The 24,820-nt window shown below is 46.4% G+C and overlaps 1 protein-coding gene across 1 annotated transcript in view; it reads left to right on the plus strand.

Annotated features, from left to right (window-relative positions):
• PRMT8 (protein arginine methyltransferase 8) overlaps positions 1 to 24,820 on the plus strand; it is a 93,729-nt gene that overhangs the window by 59,785 nt on the left and 9,124 nt on the right. The window contains exons 5-8 of the mRNA XM_036301950.1: positions 7,267 to 7,409; positions 8,251 to 8,338; positions 15,007 to 15,122; positions 21,586 to 21,736. Coding sequence (XP_036157843.1) covers positions 7,267 to 7,409; positions 8,251 to 8,338; positions 15,007 to 15,122; positions 21,586 to 21,736 — 498 coding nt within the window. The remainder of the gene's footprint in view (positions 1 to 7,266; positions 7,410 to 8,250; positions 8,339 to 15,006; positions 15,123 to 21,585; positions 21,737 to 24,820) is intronic.

Consider the following 24,820-nt stretch of genomic DNA (forward strand, 5'->3'; position numbering starts at 1 on the left):
GGCAATGGACAGAGGCCTCTGCTACATAATGTCAGGGGGGCATCGGCACATCGCTTCACCTTTCTCTGCTTGCTCCATGTAGAGGAGATATGTCCATGAACAGCTTGCAGGGGTGTTGAGGGATTAGAGATATGGGGCTTTATGAGGAGTAGGGGATTAACAAAAATGAACTATAGGTGCTTTCAGGCTTAATGTTCTACTCTTTGGTCTTGGTTGACCACGTAGCTCCATGGCTTTTATAGATGCTGCCTGAATTCTCTGCTCTGCAGCGGGCCTCTGTGCTCTGCAGTCATCCAGTCGGGGATGATCCCTCGGACGGGGTCCTCACCCCGTCTTCTGAGAGCCGTGATTGTTAGAAAGCACTGCCTTCCACGAAGAGGCACTCTGCTCCCTGGGGGCTTCCCGGTGCTCCTTTGGAGCCAGATGGAGTGAGGAGGCTCCTTCACATGGTTGCCTTCCTCCCATATCTCTGGGTAACCCCCCGCCCCCAGTTCCTTTACCCTTTGTGCTGGTTTGAGTCACCTTTTCTTCTGCCCATGTCTCCGGCATCTCTCTCACACTTGGACAGTCAGGCTAAGAAGCACAGCCAGGCGCCTGGCCCAGATGCTGCACTTGGAACAATGTGGCTCCAGTTCCATTAGCAGTTACGGGAGAGGCCATGTCACACTGGTACAGAGTCGGAATCAACTACACTTGCCTACTGGCGTGCTGTAGCTCCCAACCTGTATCTGCTCCGTGGATGTTTTAAATCCAGACTGAGTCCCACTCTTATATCTATTAAGCATCACATTGTTAGATCTGGTCCTTCCTTACAGAGCATCACTCTCCTAAGGTCACTGTTCCCTGCTTCCTGTTACTTGTATATTGGATAGTGCCCAGGGGTGATGTGGATGCTTCTTCAGGCTGGTTCTCACTCAGCTCTTAATCTGAACCTTGGAATTCAGTCAGGAAGCCAGTTATGAACACACACAATAATTTGTCACCTTTCCCATAAAGATATCATGGAGGTGGGATCTGGTCAAACTCACTTTCTGTGTCTCTATTTCTTCAACTGTGAAATGGGAATTATAGTGGCACATACCTGATAGGGTCATTATGAGGGGCACAAAGTTCCTGCATGTAAAACCGTGGTGTACTGGAGTGGGCTCTACAGGCTCCTAAGGGCTGGTTGTTAAATTGTCAGTATTGTTAAATTTGTGGGATGAATGAAGTCACTTTGGTGTTTTGAAGTTGGCCATAGTGGGAGTATTTACACTAAGAAATCAGCAAATGAGAAAATCAGGGCTTCTTTCCTGGAGAGCCAGTTGTTAATTGTCTATGAGCATACCACTGTGTACAGTACAGCAGTATCCGGAGGGCAGTAAGCAGCCAATAAATGTGAAGTATTGTTATTATTACTTCATTTATTAACTTGACCAGTAACCCTGTCAACAGAAGATGAGATGAGTCAGCTGTGATGGTTTTTAATGAACTTGTACTAGTGCTCCTGGCAGTTGTGACTTCCTTTCCAAACTGCTCCAGAGGCCAGTTCACAGTCTTAGGACTGGGTTTCCTGCACCCATCCCTTCAGGCATTAGTGTGCAACTCTCCAGGTCCTGTGCCAGGCAAGGGGTGGGGGTAGGAGGGGTCAACACAAATAGGAGACACAAGATCTTTGCCCTCATGAAACTTAGAGTCTCACAGAGAAGGCAAACATCAAAGCAAGGGAACAAATAATATCACAATAGAATTAAAATAGTGAAAGCACTTAGAAAGAAGCATGTTAGAGTTGTTGAGAAAAATGGGGCATCCACTTTCATTGGATGGTGGCAGTGGCTTACTGGAACCGCTCACCCCACCTTGTGAGCAATTCTGCGCCTCTCTTCCCAACCTGCCATGAGGGACATTGCGGTGAGAGCTGAAATCAGCCATGGTGGAAGTATTTGCACCACAGACAACAGCAAACACTAAAAATCAGGGCTTTTCCCCTCTCACAGAGCCTGTTGTTAAACATGGAAAAGTACAGCACTGGAAAGAGGACCTTTTTCTGAGTAAGGAATTGAAGCTGAGACCCAAGAGATTAAGAGAGGTCAGCATGCTAAGAGTAGAAGGAAGAGTATTTACACAGAAGGATTGATGGTACAAATTCCCTGGGGTGGGAGACACGTTCTACCTGTCCCATGTATAATTAGTGAGTGAAAGCTGGCATGCTTTCCTGAATCCCTGAGCCTAGGGGAAGCTTTGCTGCCTTCTACATTCCCATTGATTTCAACCACTCTGTCTAGTTCCATTCCCTTCTTAATTTCCTCCACGATGGCCCAGCCCACAAAATCATCTGCATGTGGCCAGTGTGTTAGGGATCTGCCCCGGCTGTATCATGCTAGGGGTTCTAAGTGGTCGATGATAACTTGGGGTAGGGATGAGTCCTGGCATGGGTTTGATTACCTGAGTGTTAGTACAGCCAGTGCCTAGGGGAGCAGATGTGCCAAGCAGAAGCTCTGGCCAGGGAAGGGCTCTGGCCAAAGCTGAGAGCTCCAGCTAAGCCGACTGGGATTTCAGCCCTCAAGGGAGTCAGAGCAGGCTAGGACATGAAGCCAGACAGATTATGCACCCGACAAGGCAGAAGCTCAAGCCCTATGTTCTTGTGTGAATAGAGGACTTGGGAAGAGAGAGGGGAACCATATTTAAGTTTCTACTATACTGAGTATACCTAGCACCTAGGCCTCATTGATGCCACTCCATTACGGGGTCTGTTTCCTGCAGGATATATCCCAAGTGCCATCAGATATTGAGGGTAATGATGTTGGTATTCTATTTCTTCCATCATCACTGGCTTACGAATATGGGTGGGTTTGACCTTGTAATGGGTTTATCCATGTAGCTGGACCCTGGAGAAGGTGAGGGTGGGAAGCCAAGGCGAGCTGATGGGTTCTATCTCTATGATGATTCCCCCTCTCCTCACCCTAGGAAGCAACCCCACCAGCCTTTAGGGGGAAAATGGGTTGTCCTTGGCCTTCTCTGATTTCTTGTGGCATGCACAACAATCCCATGGTGAGTTGGATAGCCTGATCATTTGCAGGTAAAGGAAGGGAATCTCAGGGAGGTTGGTGACTTGTACCTTTTGATTTCTGTAAACTCCAGTTCTCATTAGACAAATGGAACAATGAAATCAATCTCACAGGTTCCTGTGAGGATTATTGAGACAATGCATGTAAAATCACTGTGTAAGTTTCTATTCAAATACTGATAATTTTTTTGCTATCATAATTAGGACTAGTTTAAAGATCTTTTGTCTCTGAATTCAATACCCTTTTTTTCCCAAAGTTGCTTATTCATTCATTCATTTATTCATTCACTCACAAGCTTTGAATGTTTGTGAGAAGTCAAGTGCACTGCTAGATCCTGGAAATAGGAAGCTGAAATACTACTAAGATGAGACCATAGGCTAGAGGTGAGTCAGGCCCTCAGAAGGAGCGAGGTAGGCAGTATGGTTGTTGCCAACATAGGTGTGTAAGGAGCATGGCAAGGGCATGGAGGGCAGCGGGTGGCTGTGCTGAGATGGGAGTGGCATTAGGGAGGCTCCACTGCCTCATCACGTGCTCCCTGTCCTCCCACTCAAGACCCTCATGCTCACTCTTCTGTGGGACAAGATCTGTTTTGGGAAACAGTAAGGAGTCTACAGTGGGGAGACCACTCAGATGGACCTTGGGGGGTCCACTGACTCTCATGAACATATTGGAGGCCCAGATGAGATCAGACTGGCCTGGCTTATAAAACAACAACAACAAAAGCATCACAAAACAATAACAACAACAAAATAAACCTAAACGGTTAAACCAATGACCGTGAATTAGAATGACTACATTTATGTAATAACCACTAAAGACAAAAGGAAAAAATAATCTCACTAAAAACAACCCCCCCAAAAAATTGGATGCCTAATTTGTAAACTCGGAGTTGCAGGGGGGAAATCTCCCTATTTGGAGTTTATTGCCTCCTGTTGTGCATCTAATTATGATTAATCATTCTAAACTTTACAAGCCAGGGTTCTGTCACAGCTAGTGGAACAAACTCTCCATCATCCTTACGGAATAAAGACACAGCTCTAGAGAGTGACCTCAAAGCAACCTTGAGTTGACACAGTGTTTGTGATGTGGGATCCAGATTAGGAGTGGGGCTCTGCAGCCCATTGCTGCTCAGAACCCTAATATCAGCGGCTAAGATCCCCTTTGAAAGGCTTGCCATGAAGCAGGACACCTGTAGCTGTGTGTACATGTACAGTTCTTTGAGTCAACCCCATACCATACACTGCCCAGTAACTCCTAATTAATTGCCATAGCGGGGTAGCATTTTGCAGATTGGGAAACTGAATCTCGTAGTTTAAGTAATTGCTGGGTGAGACTACCCCTGATGACACCAGTGGGCAATTGTATTTGGGTCCGTAGAAATAATGTGGCCTCTTTTTTAAAAAATCAGGCTTGAAATTGATGCAAATTGAAGTCAAACTGGACATTGCAGCCACTGGTTCTTTATTGATGTCAGTTATTCCCCAAACTCTCCGAATACCTTACACATACTCAACACATATTTGAAAAATCAAAGCATTTTGTAGCTGCAAAATATCTTAGGGATTTTTAGATTCAACCTTCCTCCTTCATTCATTAACTCCATTCCATGGAGTCTAGTCCATGAAATAGTCCTGGGAAACCTTGCACTAGGCACCCAATGAGGAAATCAAGGCCCCCCCCAAAGGGAAACTTTAATCAAGGTTGTCAGCTGGAACAAGAGCATAAATTGTCTGCCTCCAGGACTCAGTATAAGGTTGTGCAGGTTGGGCGCTGCACAAAAGCAACTGGGTGAGGGGATAACTGGGGTGTGAAATCTAGTCCACAGCTGGACTGAAGGGAGGTGTGTCTTTTTCCTTTCACAAAGGGACCATCCCTCACTGCACCAAGTGGAGACCGCGTCTGCTCTGAGAAATGTTTGGATGCAGAAGGGCAATGTTTAATGAACAGAGGCCCAGATTCTGAGTGTTTTATGGGTTAATTGATTCCTTCTGCCTTTTTGTAAGCAGAAACGGAGTGCTTTTTGCTGTTCTGTGATCTATTGTCTCTTCGTATTTCTGCATCTTTGTATCTATTGGAGCAAATGGTTAAGAGGGCTAGTGCTGAGAACAGGGGCAGCATTCACTCACTCTGGGGGCACCCAAGGAATGTCCCATACATACCTATCTGTCGGAGTAAACCGTAAGTCCTTGTCTATTTCTGCTGCTTGCAGTCCTGCTGGAGTCTAGTCCATGGAATAGTCCTGGAGAACCTTGCACTAGGTGGAGGTCATGGGGCACCTCAGTCAGAAGTCCTCCTGGGCCACTGGGAGACTATGATCTAACGCATTCACTCATTCACTCACTCATTCATTCATTCACAATCTTTGAATGTTTGTGCCCATGGAAATGTGCAGACATTAGTGAAGAGCCTTCAAGAAATGTGCACAGAGAAAAGAAAGGGAGGCCATTGAAACACCTTAAAAATGTTTTAAAAAATAAGACCAGAGAGGCTTTGCACATAAATAACTAAGCAGGTAGATCAGGCATATTTGTTAGTTTTTTTGTTTTTTAGAATAAAAAATAAATTAGGCACTCTATTTGCATTTTCAAAAGCCCTTTACTTTGTCTTCTTGTGATTTCTCTTGGTGCTGCCTGGGCCCTGCCCTGGGCTGAGTTCCTGCTCGTAGCTCCCAGAGCCCCCAGAGAAGCAGAATATTAATGCCTACTCCTTCCACCCCTTCTAACTTTTTGGAGAAGACCGGCCCTTCCTGTTCTTACTCCCTAGGGGTAGGGCTTCTGAGCAGTAACCAGGGGGGGTCACATGAGCCTGAGCCCCACTTGAGAATGACCTGGGCCAGTGTACATCTGCCAGGTGTCTGATTCTTTACAGAGGAGGCCTTATCTGATTAGGCCTTAATTAAATACCAGATATTGGAAAGTAGAACATCATTAGAGGTTGCTAATGGGCACTCCATCACCCACCTGCATTATCCACTGTGAAGACAGGAAATAAAACCAGTGACCTGTGTGCCCTTTGCCAGATAGAAGCCTCCAAGCCAAATTAATTTTTGTGAAACTCAGATTCAAAACAGATGTGAGTCTGGATTTTGTTTTTATAACTCCCGAACACAGATCATTGTTCAATGTTCACAGCAAAGCTCAGGCACTGTGTAATTTTTCAGAAGATGGTGCAGAAAGAGGGTTTCAGAGCATGACTATGGGTAACCTTCCAGAGGAAATGTTTAGATGGAACCAGCCAACTGATACATCATCCTGTCAACTTCACAGCGGCATCTAAGAGAGCTTTTGCTTTGATCTTTATAACAATGAATACAAAGAGAGACCCCCAAACTAGATGTATGTGTATGTCAAGTGATCAAAAACCCAACTAAGAAGTTCCTCCTGCCACAGGTCTTGGAAAGTCTTGGAAGTGACTCATTAGCAAAAGCCACTTAGAGCAGGGACTTTGTCGTGGCCCATCCCCTCCGCCTCTCTACAGGCTGGTCAGCAAGGGGGAAATGTCAGAAAATGTCTACCTTCTGCTGGGGCCTGGCTCTGAGCCTGGCCTTCACATGTGTTATTTCATTTCATCAGTACAACCACTAAGTAGATGTTCTTTTGGGCTGTTCTTTGGGGAATTGGAATTTGGTTTGGTCAAGTAACTTGTGGAAAGTAAAACAGCTAATAATGAGAATATCCAGCACTTATCAGTAAACCCAGGTTTTTCTGACTGCAGAGCCCATGTTCTTTCAAAACACTATGTTGCCTCCCTCATGAACTGGTGAGGGGGTGAATCTGGTTGTGAACAGATGCAAGAGCAATAGAGGAGTCACCCCAGCCTTCTCTGGGTTTGAATCATCATGGAGTCTAACACGGGGTGGGGGTCATGAGAAGAGTGCTAGAGTCATGGCCTATCAGACCTGGGCCCTATTTCCACAGCCACATGTAACTTCTCTAAGCCTCAATTTTCTTAGTTCTAAATAAGAATAAAGTGTTTATTTCATGGAGTTGTTGGGAGGATTACTAGTACATAATATGGTGCATGTCCTGGGCTTAGTCCACCACATAGCAACTGCTCAATACATTTTAGGGAGAAAATGTGCAAGTAGCTTTCAATTCCCTTAGTATAAACTAGCACGGTGAAGGGTGAGTATGTCCCACCCTAAACGTAGAATCAAAACCAGGCTAAAACCCATAGATCGAGCCCTGCAAAGTGTGGCCTTGGGGTTCATATTTTCCAGTCATCACCATATTTAAAGGTAAAGTGGAAGAGGTGGAGCTGCCTGTGGAGAAGGTAGACATCATCATCAGCGAGTGGATGGGCTACTGCCTCTTCTATGAGTCAATGCTCAACACGGTCATCTTTGCCAGGGACAAGTGGCTGGTAAGTGTCCTGCATGCTCTCCCCTTATTGGTCTCTGGCTATCTTGCTGTTCTAGCCCTGACCTACAGCCTAGAACAGGGGTGGGCAAACTTTCTGACTCAAGGGCCACAATGGGTTCTTAAACTGGACCGGAGGGCCGGAACAAAAGCATGGATGGAGTGTTTGTGTGAACTAATATAAATTCAAAGTAAACATCATTACATAAAAGGGTATGGTCTTTTTTTTTTTTTTTTTAGTTTTATTCATTTCAAACGGGCCGGATCCGGCCCGCGGGCCATAGTTTGCCCCCGGCTGGCCTAGAAGAACATGAGGACTTGGCCTTGAAGATAACCTCTTCCAGTCACCCCTCTTTAAACCAGGTCTGCTTCAGGGGCAGAATTATGGTCCCTGGGCCCAATATGTCTAACTGTCACAATGTTCTTCTGTAGGTCTAACCTTGGCTTCCTTCACCACAATTGAAACCCATTCAATGTTGTCAAGACAAAAGTCTACTCTAGTCAACAAATACTTAGGGTGGCATGGCTGCCAGAGAGCCCAGAGTGCTTCTGACCTTGGCTTCTCCAGGCTGAAAGGTCATACCGTCTTCCACTGTTTCCCAGTGGACTTACCTTCTCCCGCTTTATTTGCTCTGTTGATTCCATCTGAGTCCCTCAGTTCTCCTTACTCCAAAATAAAAAGTGAGCATTGCCAGCTGAGCCCTAGATGGCCAAGGTGACGGTCTGCTGACTGAGAAGTGTTGGCAAGGGGCTGCCTGTCTGGTAACTCTATGTGCAGTTCAAAATGTGATGTCTTTGTCAGGTGAATAGATTACGAGACCCATTTCCCCACAATTCATCAACAGAAACCTGGAGGGCTTATGTTTCCAGACCGGGCAGCTTTGTACGTGGTAGCAATTGAAGACAGACAGTACAAGGACTTCAAAATCCACTGTAAGTCTCCTTTCGTTTTCTGCTGGGCTTCCCCCCACCCCACCCCTCTATGTTTAGGGTGGGAGGCACATCAGGGGGCCTGAGATGAGCAGCTAGTTTATAAGCATACTGCTATGTGTGTGGAGTTCACCTGAGTCTTTCTGGATTCTTCTCTCTGTAATGTTTTCCTGTAGTCCCAAAGGTGGCAGGTCTGCAGAGAGAAAATAAACTATATGGCTGGTGTAAGGTAAATGTCCTGGGGGAGAGAATATATGCAAGGTTAATGAAAAATAAGTTAAAACCACAGAAGCTGAGCTTTGCAAAGAACAGAGGCCAAGTGGCTGGAAGTCAGTAGGTTAGTTATCCCCAAAGTCCACCACAGGGCTCAGAAATGCCAGATCTCTAGCCAAGCCAATCATCCTGACTCCTGCCGTCATACTACTCAAACTTACCAAAATGATATCCACTCTCTTTCATTAAGTACAATATGTATTCTCCTCTGAGGTTCTTTTGGGGAAGCAGTGGGGGTGGGAAGAGATGGAGATTGCACGTGTGTGTGTGTGTGTGTGTGTGTGTGTGTGTGTGTGTGTGTGGTGGGAGAGTCTCATATCCAAATCTGTGTTCATAATACTTTATCAGCTGGAAACTTGTTTTCTTAGATTAAAAAAAAAAGCCAAAAAATACCTTCATTGTTTTATCTGGTCCAAAAAGGACTGTTTTGTTCTATTTAATTTAAAGGATAAAATTTCTCAGTGACAAAATCCTGGTCCTCAACGAGGTTATACCAAACCTCCTAACCTTTCATAAGGTTAGGAATGGCCACATCTTCCCAACCAGAACTAAACACGACAAAGCAGCAAAGCACCCCTCATACAAGTAACACGCACATAATTCAGCCCAAAGCACGTGGCAGAAACTCCAGAAGTCCGACGAAGCCAGCAGTTCCTGCCCCTCCAGTGGTCCAGCCCTCTTTGGCAAGATGACTGTGGAGGGTCACAGACTGAGCAGATGAGTAAATGCTTCCTGCCCTGAGAGGCTGAGACTCAATTGCTCGGCTAATTGATTCACAAAATGCCTTTAATAGCTGTTAGTGCTAAGACCACAGCTGGACTGTGCTATGGAATGTGTGTGTTCACACCCTTCTGGAAATATAACATCCAAGCGTGATGTTGAGGTTCAGAAGAAGACAGAAATGGACGGTTGTTTGAGGCTCTGTGCCCTCTCTCTTCAGCCAGTCTGGCATCATTTCTAACATTTGACAGGATTCAGAGGTAGGGTGGCCTAGGTTAGATGGTTATGCTTTGAGGTCAGCCAGCCTTGGGTTCAAATCCTCCCTGGGTCACTTTGAACAAATTACCTAACATCCTTGAGCCCAAGTTAGAGATAATATCACCAATCCCGTAGACCTGTCATGAGGATAAAGTGAGATGATGCATATTGAAGGACACAGCAGTTCTTGGTGCTCTGTGGCACCAGACTGGTCTAGTCTCTGAACTGTCGCTCACTAAGCCCCTTTCTGCTCCTGGCTCTGGCTGACTGCTAAGTTTTCTGGCCTCCAGTGGCTCAGAATCTGGGACAAATGTGCTCTCATGGTAGGTTGCAGAAGCAACTCAACAGTGAATACTGATCAAATGTATGTCTAAATAGGGCACATTTTGCCCTGGAGCTGCATTATAACACTGCTCTTGGAGTTCTTGCTGTGTGACTGCACCGAACAGTGTTCTGAGGAGAACCTCCAGGGCAGTCTTCATTCTCACGTGCACTTAAGTATTTATTGAGCTCCGACCCTGGGCACAGCTCTTTAAGGAACTTCCACGTGGTTTAAAAGCAAACATATCTTTTCCTCCTCCTTCGGTGGTGTTTGGAGACCTCTGGCATGTGCACCTTTTAATGAGCAAGTGGGGCCAGAAGAGGACCGGGCTGGCCCTGCGAGGTACTAGGGGCACTATGGCTACCCAGGTGCCAGCCCAGAACTGGCACTGTCTGTTGCAATTTTCATAGCTTCTGGGAAAGAAAAAAAAGAAACTCAGCCCCATTTTCTCTTGTGGAATGCTTGCTCTGGAGTATGAAGAAAAAAAACACAATACACACACACACACACACACACACACAAAACAGAAACAAAGATTAAACACACATTTAAAATCTATTTAAAATACAGTTAAGTTTTCTATTTAAATGTGCTTTTAAATGATATGCTTTTGTTTTTAGTAAAGCAGGCAAACCCATTTAGAAATCAGTTTCAAATAAATGAAGATTTTGGTTACTCTGAGTTCTAAATAAAAAGTAAAGCACAAAGGTTGCTGGTTGCTAAGGGAACAATTGTAAGCAAATTTCATTTGGCTTAAGAACCAGCTAAAAAAGAAAGATCTGAAGTGGGGCAGGAAAGTGAAACATGCCCAGTCCTTTCAGAATATAAATTGTTAGGAAAACAGCTTCCTTTCCTCTCCCCTTCTCTCCCCACCTTGCCTTTCTCCCCCTCCCCTCCCTCCCATCCCCTCTCCTCCCCTCCCCTCCCCTCCCCTCCCCTCCCTTCCTCTCCTCTTCTCTCTCCTCTCCTCTCCTCTCCTCTCCTCTCCTCTCCTCTCCTCTCCTCTCCTCTCCTCTCCTCTCCTCTCCTCTCCTCTTCTTTCTCAACCACATGCAACATGGGAACACAAGAATGAGTAAAATATAGAACCTGCTCTCAGTTTGCTTACCAACTACTAGAGAAGATAGAAAGTGAGACAAATGACTGGCTTACAGCTTATACTAGGCTCACAATACATATTTTGTTGAGTGAATGAATGAGTAAACAAATGAAGGCATAAAAGTAAACCACCGAGGAATATGGAAGGCATACTGTTTAAACTTGAGAAAGGAGTAATTATTTTTTAAAAATTCTACTATAATTTGGCAAAAGTAGAGTTATAGACTCTCAAATTTTGAAGGAACCGTGGTAAGTATTCTGAATTCTTACCCAGTACATGAATCCCAACCAATACATGAATCTACAAACTGCTGAGAGTCATCGGGATGGATACTCGCTTCCTGGCTTATGAGAAAAGGATGAAAAAGAAGGCCTCCTGTTGAGCCAGTGGGGCCTGCAGCTGCAGGGGTGGAGGGCAGGACCTCTGGGAGGGCTCGGTTGCTGTGCATGGTTTCTCCTCCACTTTTACCTCCAAAATCCAGAGCTCTAGCCTCTGGCTCTGGCCTAATTTAAACAAGGAGTTGACTTTGTTCCTAAGAGCCTAAAATATATAAAACTATTGTAAACACCTTTTCTTCTGTCTAGAGAAGAAAGCTGTCAGTGCCACCTGGTGACATTTGCTTTGTTCTCTGAGGCTGTCCCATTAGCCCCAGCAGAGAAACTCAAATTGCTGGGCCAGAGTTGGGAGGGAGGATGGAGCTACAGCTCTTGCCAATGAAATGTGAAATTTGTTCTCCAGCACTTCACATTTCTTCTCCTCCAGCTGCTTTTGAGATTTTCCCTTTATTTTGATATTCATCAATTTGACTCTGATGTGCCTAGGTATGCTTTTAGTTGTTTCTATTCTGGTTGGGGTTCCATGGAATTCTGGGACCTGTGGGCTGACGATTTCATTAGTTTAGGGAAAATTTCAGCTATTATCTCTACAAATATTTTTTTTTTCTGACTGATTCTTTCTTTTCTTCAGGGACTCCAATTACACATATGTTAGAAGTTGTTAGGTATTGTTTCATGGATCTTGGGTGATCTATTTTTTGTTCATTTTCCAAAAGAAAAGCAGAGATAGATGAATAATATGTATTCCCAGGAAAGAATAGATCTTTTTCTCCACTGAGTTACTAAAGTGGTGATTTGAGTCAACTTAGTATGTAGTTTTCAAGGCCTGGGCTTCACTGCTGCTTCAGTTATATTCATTGCACCCTGGTGCAGCTCTTTTAAAGAGTTTGTTTCAATCCTTAAACAAAAGTTCACAGATCCTTCTGATGTTATTTTTTAAACCACCAGAAAATTAATAGCAATATTTTCTGGTAGTAAATGGACCTTACTCCACATTCACTCATTTGGTAGATAAGATAGACTTGCAATAAAAATTAATCTGTTTGATTTGCATTATCTCCCATCCCTGCTCCACTTTGTTCAAGGAGGTTTTGGGAAATGAATGATCAGCAGAAAGGAGAGGGAAAAATCTAATGTCCTGGCTGATCTGTCTCCTGAATAACTGAAGGTAGTGTAGTCTAACTGTGGACGTAAGGCATGAACTAACCCCTGGGGGAAAACAAAACAAAACACCTAAAACATAGGATATTGTGAAGCAGTATGGACACTAAATATTTGGGAATGAAAGAGCATTATATGTGGGTCTGTATTGAGCCAGAAGCTACACAGTAAGTACTGAGGATACAGGAGGGTCCCATGGTGGGGAATGGCTGGAAAGGGTTTATTAAAGGCCGTGAGACTTCAAGCTCACCTTTGAAGGACTGGGAGAAATTTTAAAGGTTATCTAACACAAAGTTTCCACACTGTGGTTGGAATTGCCTGTATAGATTTGTAAAGTTACAGCTTTTGAGTCTGGAGGTTCTGAGTCCGTAGGTCTGGTTTGGGCCCAGGTATCTGTATTTTTAAAAGTGTCCCAGATGATTCTGGAACACAGAACTAGTGAACCAAACTCTTCATATTACAAACAAGCTCAAGGAAAGGTTGACCTGCCCATGGTCACACAACTCTAATGGTGGCAAAGCCAACGCTCCAACCATATAGTGACAACCACCATCTGTCAACCTCTCTCTACAGGCACTGCCTTACACTCTGTATGTTTATTATCACGTTTAATCCTCATAACAACTGAAGTCATCATCTCCATTTTAAAGAAGAAGAAAGCAGTTCTTTGAGAGGTTAAATTCTTGTGAAGGTTACACAGCAAATAAGTGGCAGAGCCCAGATTTGAACTCCAAAGCCCAGGCCTTTTAACTATTACATGCACAGACTCTCTCAGGCATTTGCCCAGCACTTGCACTAAATTCAACTTATGCCACAGCCGCGAGGGAGTAAGAGCAGGAGCATGGCGCAGGCTCTTAAGGAAGGATTCTAGACAAAGGCAGTGTGTCTTGGTGAGAAAGTTTCATCTGGGGAGAGGATGGGTAGGTATTTCCAGATTCTAGAGGGGAATCTGGCGCACGTCCTGTTGCCGACCGAGCAGCTTCCTTCCCAAATGCAGGTTTCAATTGGGAATTTGGCACCAGCCTCGGGTGATTTAATGGGGTTTGACTGGCATCTTATCCTCAAGCCAGACTTTCACAAGTGCTCACCCTCTGGGAGACGGTGATGTTCTCTGCCTCTTCTCCCTGTGGAAGGTCTTTATGTGCCTTAGAAAAGCATGAGTCAAAGGAACACAGCTCTCACTGGCTGTTCTTTGTTCCTTCCCCACACACCCCCTCCTCCAAACATATCTTAGGGACATAGTTCCCTAAGATACCATGTATTTAATGAACATTTTAAAAAATTTAATCCTGAAAGATTTTAGGAAAAAGCATCTCTCCTTCAATGCCTTTCTAAGCCCGTCTGTAAACGGAGAGTTCAGCTGCCTCGTAACTGAGGCCTCTGCAGGCCACCCTCTGCGCTGTGCGGAGGGGAAATTGTATTCCCAGGGCTGTCACATTGGCGCAGTGCAGCTGAACGGTCAGGGGACAAGCTGGGCTTGTCCCCTAGTGCCACTGTCTCCCTGATGAGTGACACTGGGCCTGATACTGCATGTGAGCCAAATGCCAACTTCTTCCAGCCCTAATTCCTCCTCTGACATATAGAAGTATCCCATCCTCATGGGGTTTCCGGGGAGCTGAAGTGAAGAATCTGGCCTGGGCTTGGCGGTCATTCAATGATCACAATGATTATCATCATTTAAGGGTGGTCTTAGGCCATCAAACTTGCATTCATTTACTCACCAATCCTGAACCATAAAACTTTCTTTCAAAGCACCTTATGAGCTGCCCAAGGGGCCACCGAGCACCACTGGGATGGTGTGTGCCCCACCTGGGGGGTATTTCTTATAGGAGAGCTCCTTAGTGAGAGCATCATGGCATGTGAGAGAGGTAGAGACTCTCATGGACACCCCCTCATTTTGCAGTTAAGAAAGCTGAGATTCAGGGACGTTAGGGAGTTTGCACAAGGCTTAACCAGTAAGTGGTGGTGCTGAGATTCAAACTGTAGCCTCTTTCACTTTGCACACCCGTGTTTCTTTCTGCTGCATTGAAGGTTCAGTGAGTGGGGACTGGAGAAGGGAGAGAGATGGCCATCCTAGGTGTGTAGAGTGGCTGGAGCAAAGGCACTGACATAGAAATGTGGGTGCCAGTAAGAGAGTTCAGAGGAGACTCTGCTAGCTCAGAGATGGGGACAGGAAAGTAGGTGTAGGAAGACAGGTAATTTGGATTCTATTCTTAGGCCTGTAGCATTCTAGCTGTATGACCCTAGAGAACTTTCCCAGCCTCTCTGAGCTTTAGTTTTCCTAACCATAAAGCAGGACCTGTACACATAAGATAGTGTGAATGAGCATTTGGCACATTGCAAAGCTCTCCACCCAGAGGAGCCGTTCTGCTGCTATTCTGATGCAGGGGAGCACGGGCTGGCCCTCACCCTCTTGGGCATGCCGTGCTCTGGTACTCGGGAGGGTCTGGGAGACTTCTGGGGGTCCTGCTGCTGGCCCTCATGTGTTATTCTGTTCCCTCAGGGTGGGAGAATGTCTATGGCTTTGACATGAGCTGCATCCGGGACGTTGCCATGAAGGAGCCCCTGGTGGACATCGTGGACCCAAAGCAAGTGGTGACCAATGCCTGTTTAATAAAGGTCTGCAGACTCATCTTTCATGGGCCTGGATATGCTGGAAACCCAGCTGTGCCACCCTGTGGGCATGCCGGGAACCCAGCTGTGCCACCCTGGAGAGTGGTGGGCCTGGAGTAAGGTATTGCCAGCTCCTGCTCGGCCCCAGCCTGGTGTCAAGAACACCTTAGTCAGAGCCTTTGGCATCACAAGATGACCAGTCAAAAAATCATATGGAGAGAAACTGGAGTCCACAGTGGCACAGCTGATTGGAAGGAGACAGTACTTGTCCCTTGGTGGTGTTGGGGGCAGGGGGTAATAGAGGAGAGGACATCCTGCAGGCAGGAGGGTCTGTTCAGGGTTGAATAAACTACTCTATTCAGAGGTGAATGGCCCTCTTACAAAAGAAATCCGGTACCGAAATCTGCTGTATAATTGTCATTACACTCCCACATCCTAGCACACGTGGGACGTCCAGACAGCAATGCCCACCTGAGTGTTCTTGTTCATACATGATCTAACATTACCCCCTCCCCCCCAAAGCTTTCTTCAGTGCAGATGCAGTAGTCCCACCTCTGTAGTCCCACCTCTTCCTGAATGGGTCAGCATCCCATTATATCAATCCCTAGTGTGTTCTCATTATCATTGAATATCCAAACAAGCCAAATTTGATAGAGTAAACCACAAAGCTCCCCTTGACCTCCCTCCCTTTCAAGCGCATGCTCCTCCTAGAGGGACCTCTATTCACACATTGGATTGAGCTTTCCAGTCCTTTTGCTAAGTCTTTGCATGCATATATGTTAATATATTATGTTGAGTCATATAAACTATTGTTATGTGATTTTTTAAAAGCTAGGAAGACATTAATTTCATATGGTTCAAGCTGACTTTTTTATTTAAAAATCTGGATTCATTTATGTAAGTATTCATTAGCCCACTCAGCCCTAATCTTGCTAAAACATACTTGCCTGCTCTGTCCTGTACATATCACCTCTTTTCTGGAAATATTGGTGTGGAGGACTGGGACATTTACAGCGCATGAAGGGGAAGAGGCCCAGGGCCTCTGGGGACGAGAGGAAGTTTCTGAAGGACTAATGCTGATTTGGCAGATGAGAAATGTGCTTTGCCCCCAGACTCGGACTTCCTAATACCACAACCCTTGGTTCATAGCATCACTGTGGCATTTAGAACAACCTCTGAGAGCAAATAAAACGACATGAGCCTCACACAGATCTCAACAGGCTCTGTCTCCCTCTCATAACATTCTATCTAAGAAGTTTGGCTTTGGGTCTAAGTCTCAGACTCTCCACTGACACAGTTCTCACTACTTTATGCGGCCAGCTCCAGGTCCAGGCAGGACTGATGTGGTCAAACGTGTCCTTTAACTTCTTCCTACCAGCCCCTCTGGCCCTGAAACCTCTCCCTTCGGGTGTCCCAAACAAGAACCAGGAAAGTACACTGTGAAACATGCTCACCATAGTGCAAAACATTTCTGTAACTACTGTGGAATAGATAGAAATCACTGTACAGCGACATTCGTCAAAATGACATGGGGCAGCTCTATTTGACCATTAGGCAGCTGTTTGGCATGCCTTGAGCTTGGTGATAAAATTCCTCAGTATGCTTGGGCCCCAGGTGGCTTTTTGTCCTTGACCTGCTGGTGTGACACTGTACATCTGCTGGTCACACTGTGGACTGGCCTGCTTCCATCTGCCCGGGCACCCAGGTTCCTTCCTCTGCCTCATTCCAATCAGGACGCAGCAAGGGACTTCCCTTTGGTAGCAACTGAGTACAGCCAGGGGACAGCAGCCAGGCTCAGTGAAGGAGGCATTACAGGCACCAGAAACACCAGAAAAGGTGCTATTGAACAGCCCCCTGAATTGAAGGAGGACTGTTCCCTCCTCGGTTCTTGTCAGTCTCATAGGAAAGAATTCAAATGAGCGACCCTGGACAGTTGTGTTGTAGTAAAGCGGATAAATTAAAGAAACAAAGCAAGTAACTTTATTAAAGATTCAAGGCAAGAAAATCTATCAAAATACCACTGGCTTACGAAGCACAGATGGCCCTCAGCTAATCTGAGGAGCCCCGCCTAGTAGAGGTTCGGCTTTTTGTGCTTTTTTGTCTACCGGTTTTTAAATTCCTCTGCTGGATATCTTGGTACAGACTAGTTTCAAGGGCTCCCTTTTTCTTTGTTTATGGCTTTCCTAGAATTTATAAGAAACATTTGACAGTTTTATCTTGACAAGCCCGAGACTGCCGGCTTTGCAGGGGTAGGGAACATCCGGCCTGAGGGCCACATAAGGCCCCCAAAATCATTGGGTCTGGCCCTGCCAAGGCATTAGGACTGAATTAATTTAATGTTTGACCAAATAGAGCAGGCTAATTTTTAAGTTGATAATTTTGAATGGCCCCTGAATGATGTTATAAATATCCAAATGACCCTTCACAGAAAAAAGGTTCCTCACCCCTGGTTTAAGGAGTGAGATAAAACTCCCCCTATGTTCCCCCTTCCCTGAGATGGCTGACTTCTTTGTTTTGTGGGTGAGATAAACTCTCCCTTCTTTCCTTCCCTTTTCCCCCTCCTGCCTTAGCACTTCCAGGTTGATTTAAGCTATGTATTCTCTGGTTAGAGAGGAGAGACATTAGTCATTTGTTCTCAAGCTCCTTGACTGGGAAAGATAAGATCTTGCTACAAATTGTCTGTAAAGCTGTCCAAACTTATTTAATTTTCTTGTCTCAGTTTCCCTATTTCTCCGGCTCTGGGATTTTTCCTAGCTCCTTACCACCTTGTTACAGAGAGGCTGTGAGGAGGTGTCAGGACTGGAGCTCTGAGCTGCAGTCCTGTCCCTCCCCGCCCCGCTCCCTGACCTCTGGGAAGGCTGGGACTGGCTGTGGTTGCTTCCTCCACCAGGAGCACCCCTCCAGCAGCTATCTTGCTAATGTGCTAAGCAATGTCTTGCTGAGCCTGTTGGGAAAACACTTGCCCTTATTCACACACTTAATTGCTATTTTCATGCTATTAACGTTGCAGCGTGTGACACTTTATTATAATTAAGACTCTGTTTTGACCAGACTTCTGCTCTGAGACAACCATTTGTAACATTATTTAGTGGTGGGGATAGCAGCAACCAGGGGCTCTTCTGAGTAATTGATGCCTGCGGAGCCCTCCACTTAATGGGGTCACCTGAGGCCAAGCCATGGGATTTCCCAGGGGTCTCAGGGATGCTGTTGCTGCTGTGAAAAGAAAGCAACCTTCCAGCAAAGGGGTCTGAGTTTTGGGGGAGCCAGGATAACTGCGTTTGATTCTGTAGACTTGGGGTCTGAGAGCGTGGAGCTGAGCTCAGTGGGTGTCCGTAGCTCAGAAGCCCAGCCACAGCTGATCCCACTCTCACAGATGGCCCAACCCCCACTCCTAGAGACCCACTGCCTCCACTGGCATCATTTTAATGTATAGCTCCATTATTTCTGTTTTGGAGGCTTTTATTCCTTCGTAGGTCCCCATTAAGATGCAAATGTCTGCAGGACCTAGTGAACACTTTCAGCTAATACTGTTGATAGTTGACATTTGGTTGATGGACAGTTGAAAGCAAGACCCTATAGTGGTAGAATTCCTGATAGATGGGTGGTGTGTGTGTGAAGTGAGGGGAGTGACAAGGAAAAAGAGCCAAGTCTAGATGTGTCACAGAGCCCACTTTCCAGTTCTCCCCTCTTATGTTCAAGCCAATAGGTTTGGGTATTTTTAGCTAAGCCATGAGGACTCATGGGAGATTTTGGATGCAGGGAGCAGCACAGTCTGAATGGATCTGAGAGATTAGTCAGTTGGTATAAAGGAGAGATCTGGGAAAGGGAGGAGAGTTGTCACATAGAAGGCCTGTCAGGTGCTATGTCACACAGCGAGTGTACACAGATCAGTAAGGTGTAGCCTCTGTCAGTACAGAGCTCCAGTCCAATGGCAGGGGCAAGACAAAGGTGGCGAGGCTGCTGGGATGAGCCAGAAGTAGGGTAAAAAGACCAGGCTAGGCTCATGGCAGAGGGGACAGAGAAAAAATGCCACGGACCTTGGAAAGAGCCTGGAGCCTGGCTAGCTGGCCCTGACTAAGAAGGAGATGGAAAAGTCAGTGAGTGCAGGCCTGGTGGGAGTGCACACCAGTGGGAGCCTGGTGGACTGTGCTGATGCCATTAATACAAATACAGTCAGCACAGCTTGCTCTAAGAGTTGTTGAGCGGGTGGGAACCTGTGGACAACATGTGGCCAGGAAGGATAATGATCAACATGAAGGCTGACAGGCACTGGGTCTAAACAGACTTCCTGAACGGGGGTGATGGCCCGAACTAACAGAATGACATGTAATGGAGGGCCCCTGCACCTGGGCCCCAGGAAGAAAAGACAAAGGATTGTGAGAGGGATGAAGTTGGGGGAGGGGATTGGCTGACTAAATGTAGGAGGAGCCAGCAGTGTGCTCTTTGAGGTCAGAGGCTGGTGAAGTTGTCAGAAAGCATGACTTTGGAGAAGTAAATGGAAAAACAGAGGCAGTTGGGGAAGAAAAGGTTTTGGTGTGAGCTGGAACAAGCATTCAGCTTATTCTGTGGGTGGAGACTGGTACCGATTGGAGGTGTTAGGAAAAGGAATCGGTTGCCTGGTAGGTAGTGAATGCATCATCCCTGAGGTGTTCAAGCAAGCACCAGGTGCCACTTCCTGGGAATGCTTCCAAGGGGCTCTTGCATTGGATTCAGGGGACTGGCTTTCTACTTCTGCATGCCCAACCCAGGGCTCATCATTCCCTTAGTTCTGAACCTTACTGAGGCCCCCACATTCCCTTAAACCTGCAGTCCCACCTCTTCCCAACTAATAAGTCAGAGCTCAGCTCTCCTGGGGATGTTAGAGCTGCTCACCACAGACACCACAGGGCTCTGATGGCTGGCTCCCTTGACCATACCTCCTCCTCCTTGTCCCCTGGAGGCAGGACTTCTCTTTAAAGGTCCCCGGGTGCATCACATCTGCTTTTCACTTATTTACCCTGGAAATATGTAGAGATAAGGGCATTTCTGCTAACATTACTTTGTCTCTTGCCTGCGCTTGTTTCCTACCCTCAGACCCCTGTCCTAATGATTCCCAACAGGTTTTGTCATTCCCAACACGTATTCCCAATGGTTCCTCTAGGAATCATCCCAGACATACATGTGTCTGGCTCTTGCAGTCCTCAGGACAGAGATCCTTGCTACACACTCCGACCATGGGAAGTCCTCCCTTAGACCTCACTGAAAGCTGCCTGGATACCTTTTGGGCTTTTGAAAAGTCTGCCCTGTCTCACTGGAGCCAGCAAACAACAGCCAACATTCTTCACATGGAAAAGAATGGCACAGTACAAACTTTTATTACACTTGCTCCCCACACAAGATTGATTTTCAGCCACTTCACAGCTGAAATTGTTAGAATTATTAGTTCTTCATTCTCCAGCCAGCACTGAAAATCTCTCACTTCTTTTTTACCCTTTTCCCTTTAACTCTCTCTTTCTCTTTTGCCTTCCTTCCTCCCTCCCTCCCTCCCTTCCTTCCTTCCTTCCTTCCTTCCTTCCTTCCTTCCTTCCTACCTTCCTTCCTTCCTTCCCAATCCAGACTTGTTATAAATGCTCAGCAGGACTTCCTTTAGCTCAGTCAGTGACTATGGGGAGGCTCCGGTCCTCATTCTTGGATAATACTTGATGCCTCCTACTGCCAGGCACTTAAATATCAAACATCTGGGAAATGAGAGTCTGGTTCCCCCAGATTACTGGGAGGATGTGATAAAGCACAGATTGCTGTTCCAGTTAAGTAGGACTAGGATGCCCTCCCCTCAAAATTCATTCCCAGGTGATGCCCACACTTGTCATTCTGGGACCTCACTGTGAGAACCACTAGATCAGTGATTACGAACCTTTTGAGCTCGGCGTGTCAGCATTTTGAAAAACCCTAACTTAACTCTGGTGCCGTGTCACATATAGAAATTTTTTGATATTTGCAACCATAGTAAAACAAAGACTTATATTTTTGATATTTATTTTATATATTTAAATGCCATTTAACAAAAAAAAATCAACCAAAAAAATGAGTTTGCTTGTCACCTCTGACACGCGTGACATAGGTTTGCCATCACTGCTCTAGATGAACATATGATGCTGAGGCGGACCACTCTGAGGACATTCGGGTTGGGTTTAGGATTGCTCTGTCGAATGAAGCTTCTTTTCTCTCCCCTCCCCCCTCCACAGCCCACACCCCCAGCAGATTTACCCTTTTAATGTTGTTCCCCCTGGGTGCTGACTCATATCTGTTTGTATCATTGTTCCACCCTAGAAAGGATGGAGGGGGTCATAGGGAGGGTGGTGGGTGGGCCTGGGGAGTCACTCTTAAGTAATGACACCCTGGGGCGTGTACAGTAGGTAGTCCCCTGCAGAATGCAGCTGCCCTGGTATAAGTGCTAAGTGTCTGGCCTTCTCTCTTCTCTGGGCTGCAGGAGGTGGACATTTACACGGTCAAGACAGAAGAGCTATCCTTCACGTCTGCCTTCTGCCTGCAGATCCAGCGCAATGACTACATCCACGCCCTGGTCACCTATTTTAATATTGAATTTACCAAGTGCCACAAGAAAATGGGGTTTTCCACAGGTGAGCCGTTTGTTGGCATTCCAGATCCTCCCTTCCCCCATACTGAGGCATTGTGGGAAGTGACACAGGGCTGTCCCCAACTTGGGAGAAGGACCTGGGCATTAGCCAGGGGCCCTTAGTTGGCATCTTTAAGCCTTCTGCAGCTGCGGAGTAATCTAAGAAAAATGCATGTCACCAAAATTTTGGCTGCCCAAGGAGAAGGTAAATAAAATTGTGGCTGCCATGGCCAGAGCTATGATAGAGCATTAAGTGAGGAGAGGCAGGGGTTTGGGCCCCTTTTCAAGCGCACACTTGCTCATTCAGCATTTCTAGAGCATATTTTATGAAGGGGTAAGGAAACAGAGTGGAATTAGGTTTCTCGCCCCCTGCCATGCCTCACTACAGATTCAGTAGACTACAAGTGGCGTCTCTATGTGTCCTGCTTTCTTCACTACGTCCACCCAGTCCATCCTCAATAATTCCCTGGCAGTGGTCCCCAAAGACCACCACGTTCTCCCTCCCAGCCCTCCTGCAGAGGTGCCTCACTGCCTGTAGCAGATAAGCCCAAATGTCTTAGCCCGGTAAGTGGGGGTTCGGGGACTTGGCCCTAGCCTACTCCTCCAACCTCATTTCTTACCCTTCCTTAGCTTTGCCTTCTACCCCTATTCCATTCACACAAAGCACTTTGCAGTTCCCTGAACTCAGTGAGGCTTCTTAAGTCTCTGGGAATTGCCTCGCATACCCCAACTCGGTGTTCACCGCAGTGTGCCATGGGAGCAAGAGGGTCTTTACATTATGTCAGAAGCTCTTGTCATGTCCTTTCCTCCAGATAGCTGCCTTCTCCCTGTGTCCTCACATGGCCTGTCCTTTGTGTGCACACATCCTTGGTGTCTGTGTATGTTCTAATCTCCTTCTAAAAGGACATCAGCCAGGTTGGATTAGGGCCCACCATAAGGGCCTCATTTTAACTTAATTACCTCTTTACAGGCCCAGCTCCAAATACAGTCACATTATGAAGTATTGGAGTTAGGTATGTGAATTTGCGGGGGACACAATTTAGCCCATAACACCTCCCCTGTCCCCACCTTCTCACCTGGCCCACCCCATCAGAGGTCTCTCAGCTCGGTATTACTTGATCCCTTCCTTCCCTCTTGGGTCAAGCTTAGGTGTCCTCCTCTGGCTCCCTAACACCCTGGGCTAAGATCTGTCATGGCCATGTTTAAAGTGATGCTTATACACAATAGCAAAGAGGAACCAAAAGGTATAAAAAGTCCTTTCCCCATTCATCCCAATTTCACACCTCAGAGGCATATATTGTTATGGATTTCTTTTGTATCCTTCCAAAAAATTTCAATGGTGCACAATGTTAGAAATAAGGCGAGCCCCCCAAGTCAGGGGTCCTGGTAGAACACAAAACATACTCGGGAGCCAGGCAGCAAGGCAAACATCTTTACTTCTACGAAAAGGGTGTGCACACATGGTCTGGAAGCACGCACACCCTGAGCAGGCAGTCTGCTTGGCTTTATAATCCCTGACGCACATGACCCGTCCCTCACTCTTGATTGGAGCTCAGGCGCACAGTCTTTCGCAATTGGCTAATTCAAAGGGAGGGGTTGGCCTTTGCTGTTTCAAGGTGGCGGCCCCCAGGGAGCTGCAAGGCATGCGGCCAACATGGTCGCTGCCAAGTCACGCAGTCCAAAATGGAGGCTGTCTACACTGTTCTTTGACAGAAAAGATGATTTGTTTATTCTCACAACAAGCACATCCACATCTATATACACCTTTTCTTATTCTTTTTATTTGAAATAATTATAGACTCACAGGAAGTTGCAAACATAGCACATAGAGTTCTGTGAACCCTATGCCCAGCTCCCCACATTGGTGGCATCTTACATAACTAGAGTACAATATCAAACTACAGCATTTAAAAAAACACAGGTTGGCTCAGACCGTACACTGCCTTCTGCTACCTTTCCTTTATTTAACAGTATGTGTTGGAGGTTCTTCCATAGCCTCACAGAGATACCTACTTTCTTTTTTTAAACAATGACACAGAAATTCAATGTAAGGTGTGCCATCATTTACTCAACATTTCCACTCATTCTTTTCAATCTTTGGTCTCCCCATGAGTCGGGATCACATCTCATTAGTCTCTGCTCTCCTGGCTTCTATGGTAGTGCTTGGATCATAGCAGATCCTAAACAAATCTCTATGAAAAAACAAATATCTATGGGGATGTATTCAGAGTCACAACTCACGTGGGGTCACCCTGGGACCTGGGAGCACGCAGTTGGGGTTAGTGCGCATGTGGCAGGAATTGGTGGGTTCTACCAGAATTCAAGGATGTGATTTATTCACTTCAGAAGACCTGGTGACAATGCTACTCTCTTACTTGTTGTCAGAGAGAGCAAGCAACTTATCTAATTCCTCACAGAAGGGCTTTTTCCAGAGCCAGTGTCTCCCAACTGCCAATGCTAGGGTTTTCTCATCTCCATCAGCCAGGCCAGTGCTGGCACTCCCACTCTGGTGAAACCAGAGGTCCAGTCTGGGATACAGCGGTTACCCTTCTTCTAGGGGCAGCCTGCAAGCTTATCTTCTTGGTGGGTAGGGACAGCCAGGATGGAGCAGGGAGGTTTTACCTAGACCCTGGCAAAGTGAGAAAACTCAGCCTCATGTTGGTGAGGAGTGGGGGCAGTGAGAGGGTCAAGGAGCCTGTGTGGGGACCAGGGCTGTGACTGGAGGCCAGGAGTGGAATCACAGAGGCTGGCTGTGCCTCCTCCATGACCAGGATGATGGCCTGCCCTGCTGCAGGTGCTGAGGAAAGGGCAGTCTGGGAGAATTCTGGCTTTTGAAAGCCTGGGCTCCAGCTGTGTAGGTCATATCTGGGGTCCTTGAGGTCAAGCAGACAGCCTGGGGAAATGGCTCTCTGGCTCTGTGGTGTCAGGGACAACATTCCTGATGCCCCCCCACAAGCAGGAGTCTTGGTTAAATTCAAGTTCAGAATCAAATAAGTCAGCCCTGGGCTGCCTGGGAATTGGTGAGAATTTCAAGTGCTAAGTCTCCAACCACAGCTTCTTTCCTTCCTGTTCTTGAACACACCCACCA

The sequence above is a fragment of the Myotis myotis genome, unplaced genomic scaffold (genome assembly GCF_014108235.1).
Source record: "Myotis myotis isolate mMyoMyo1 unplaced genomic scaffold, mMyoMyo1.p scaffold_m19_p_3, whole genome shotgun sequence".
Classification (NCBI taxonomy): domain Eukaryota; kingdom Metazoa; phylum Chordata; class Mammalia; order Chiroptera; family Vespertilionidae; genus Myotis; species Myotis myotis.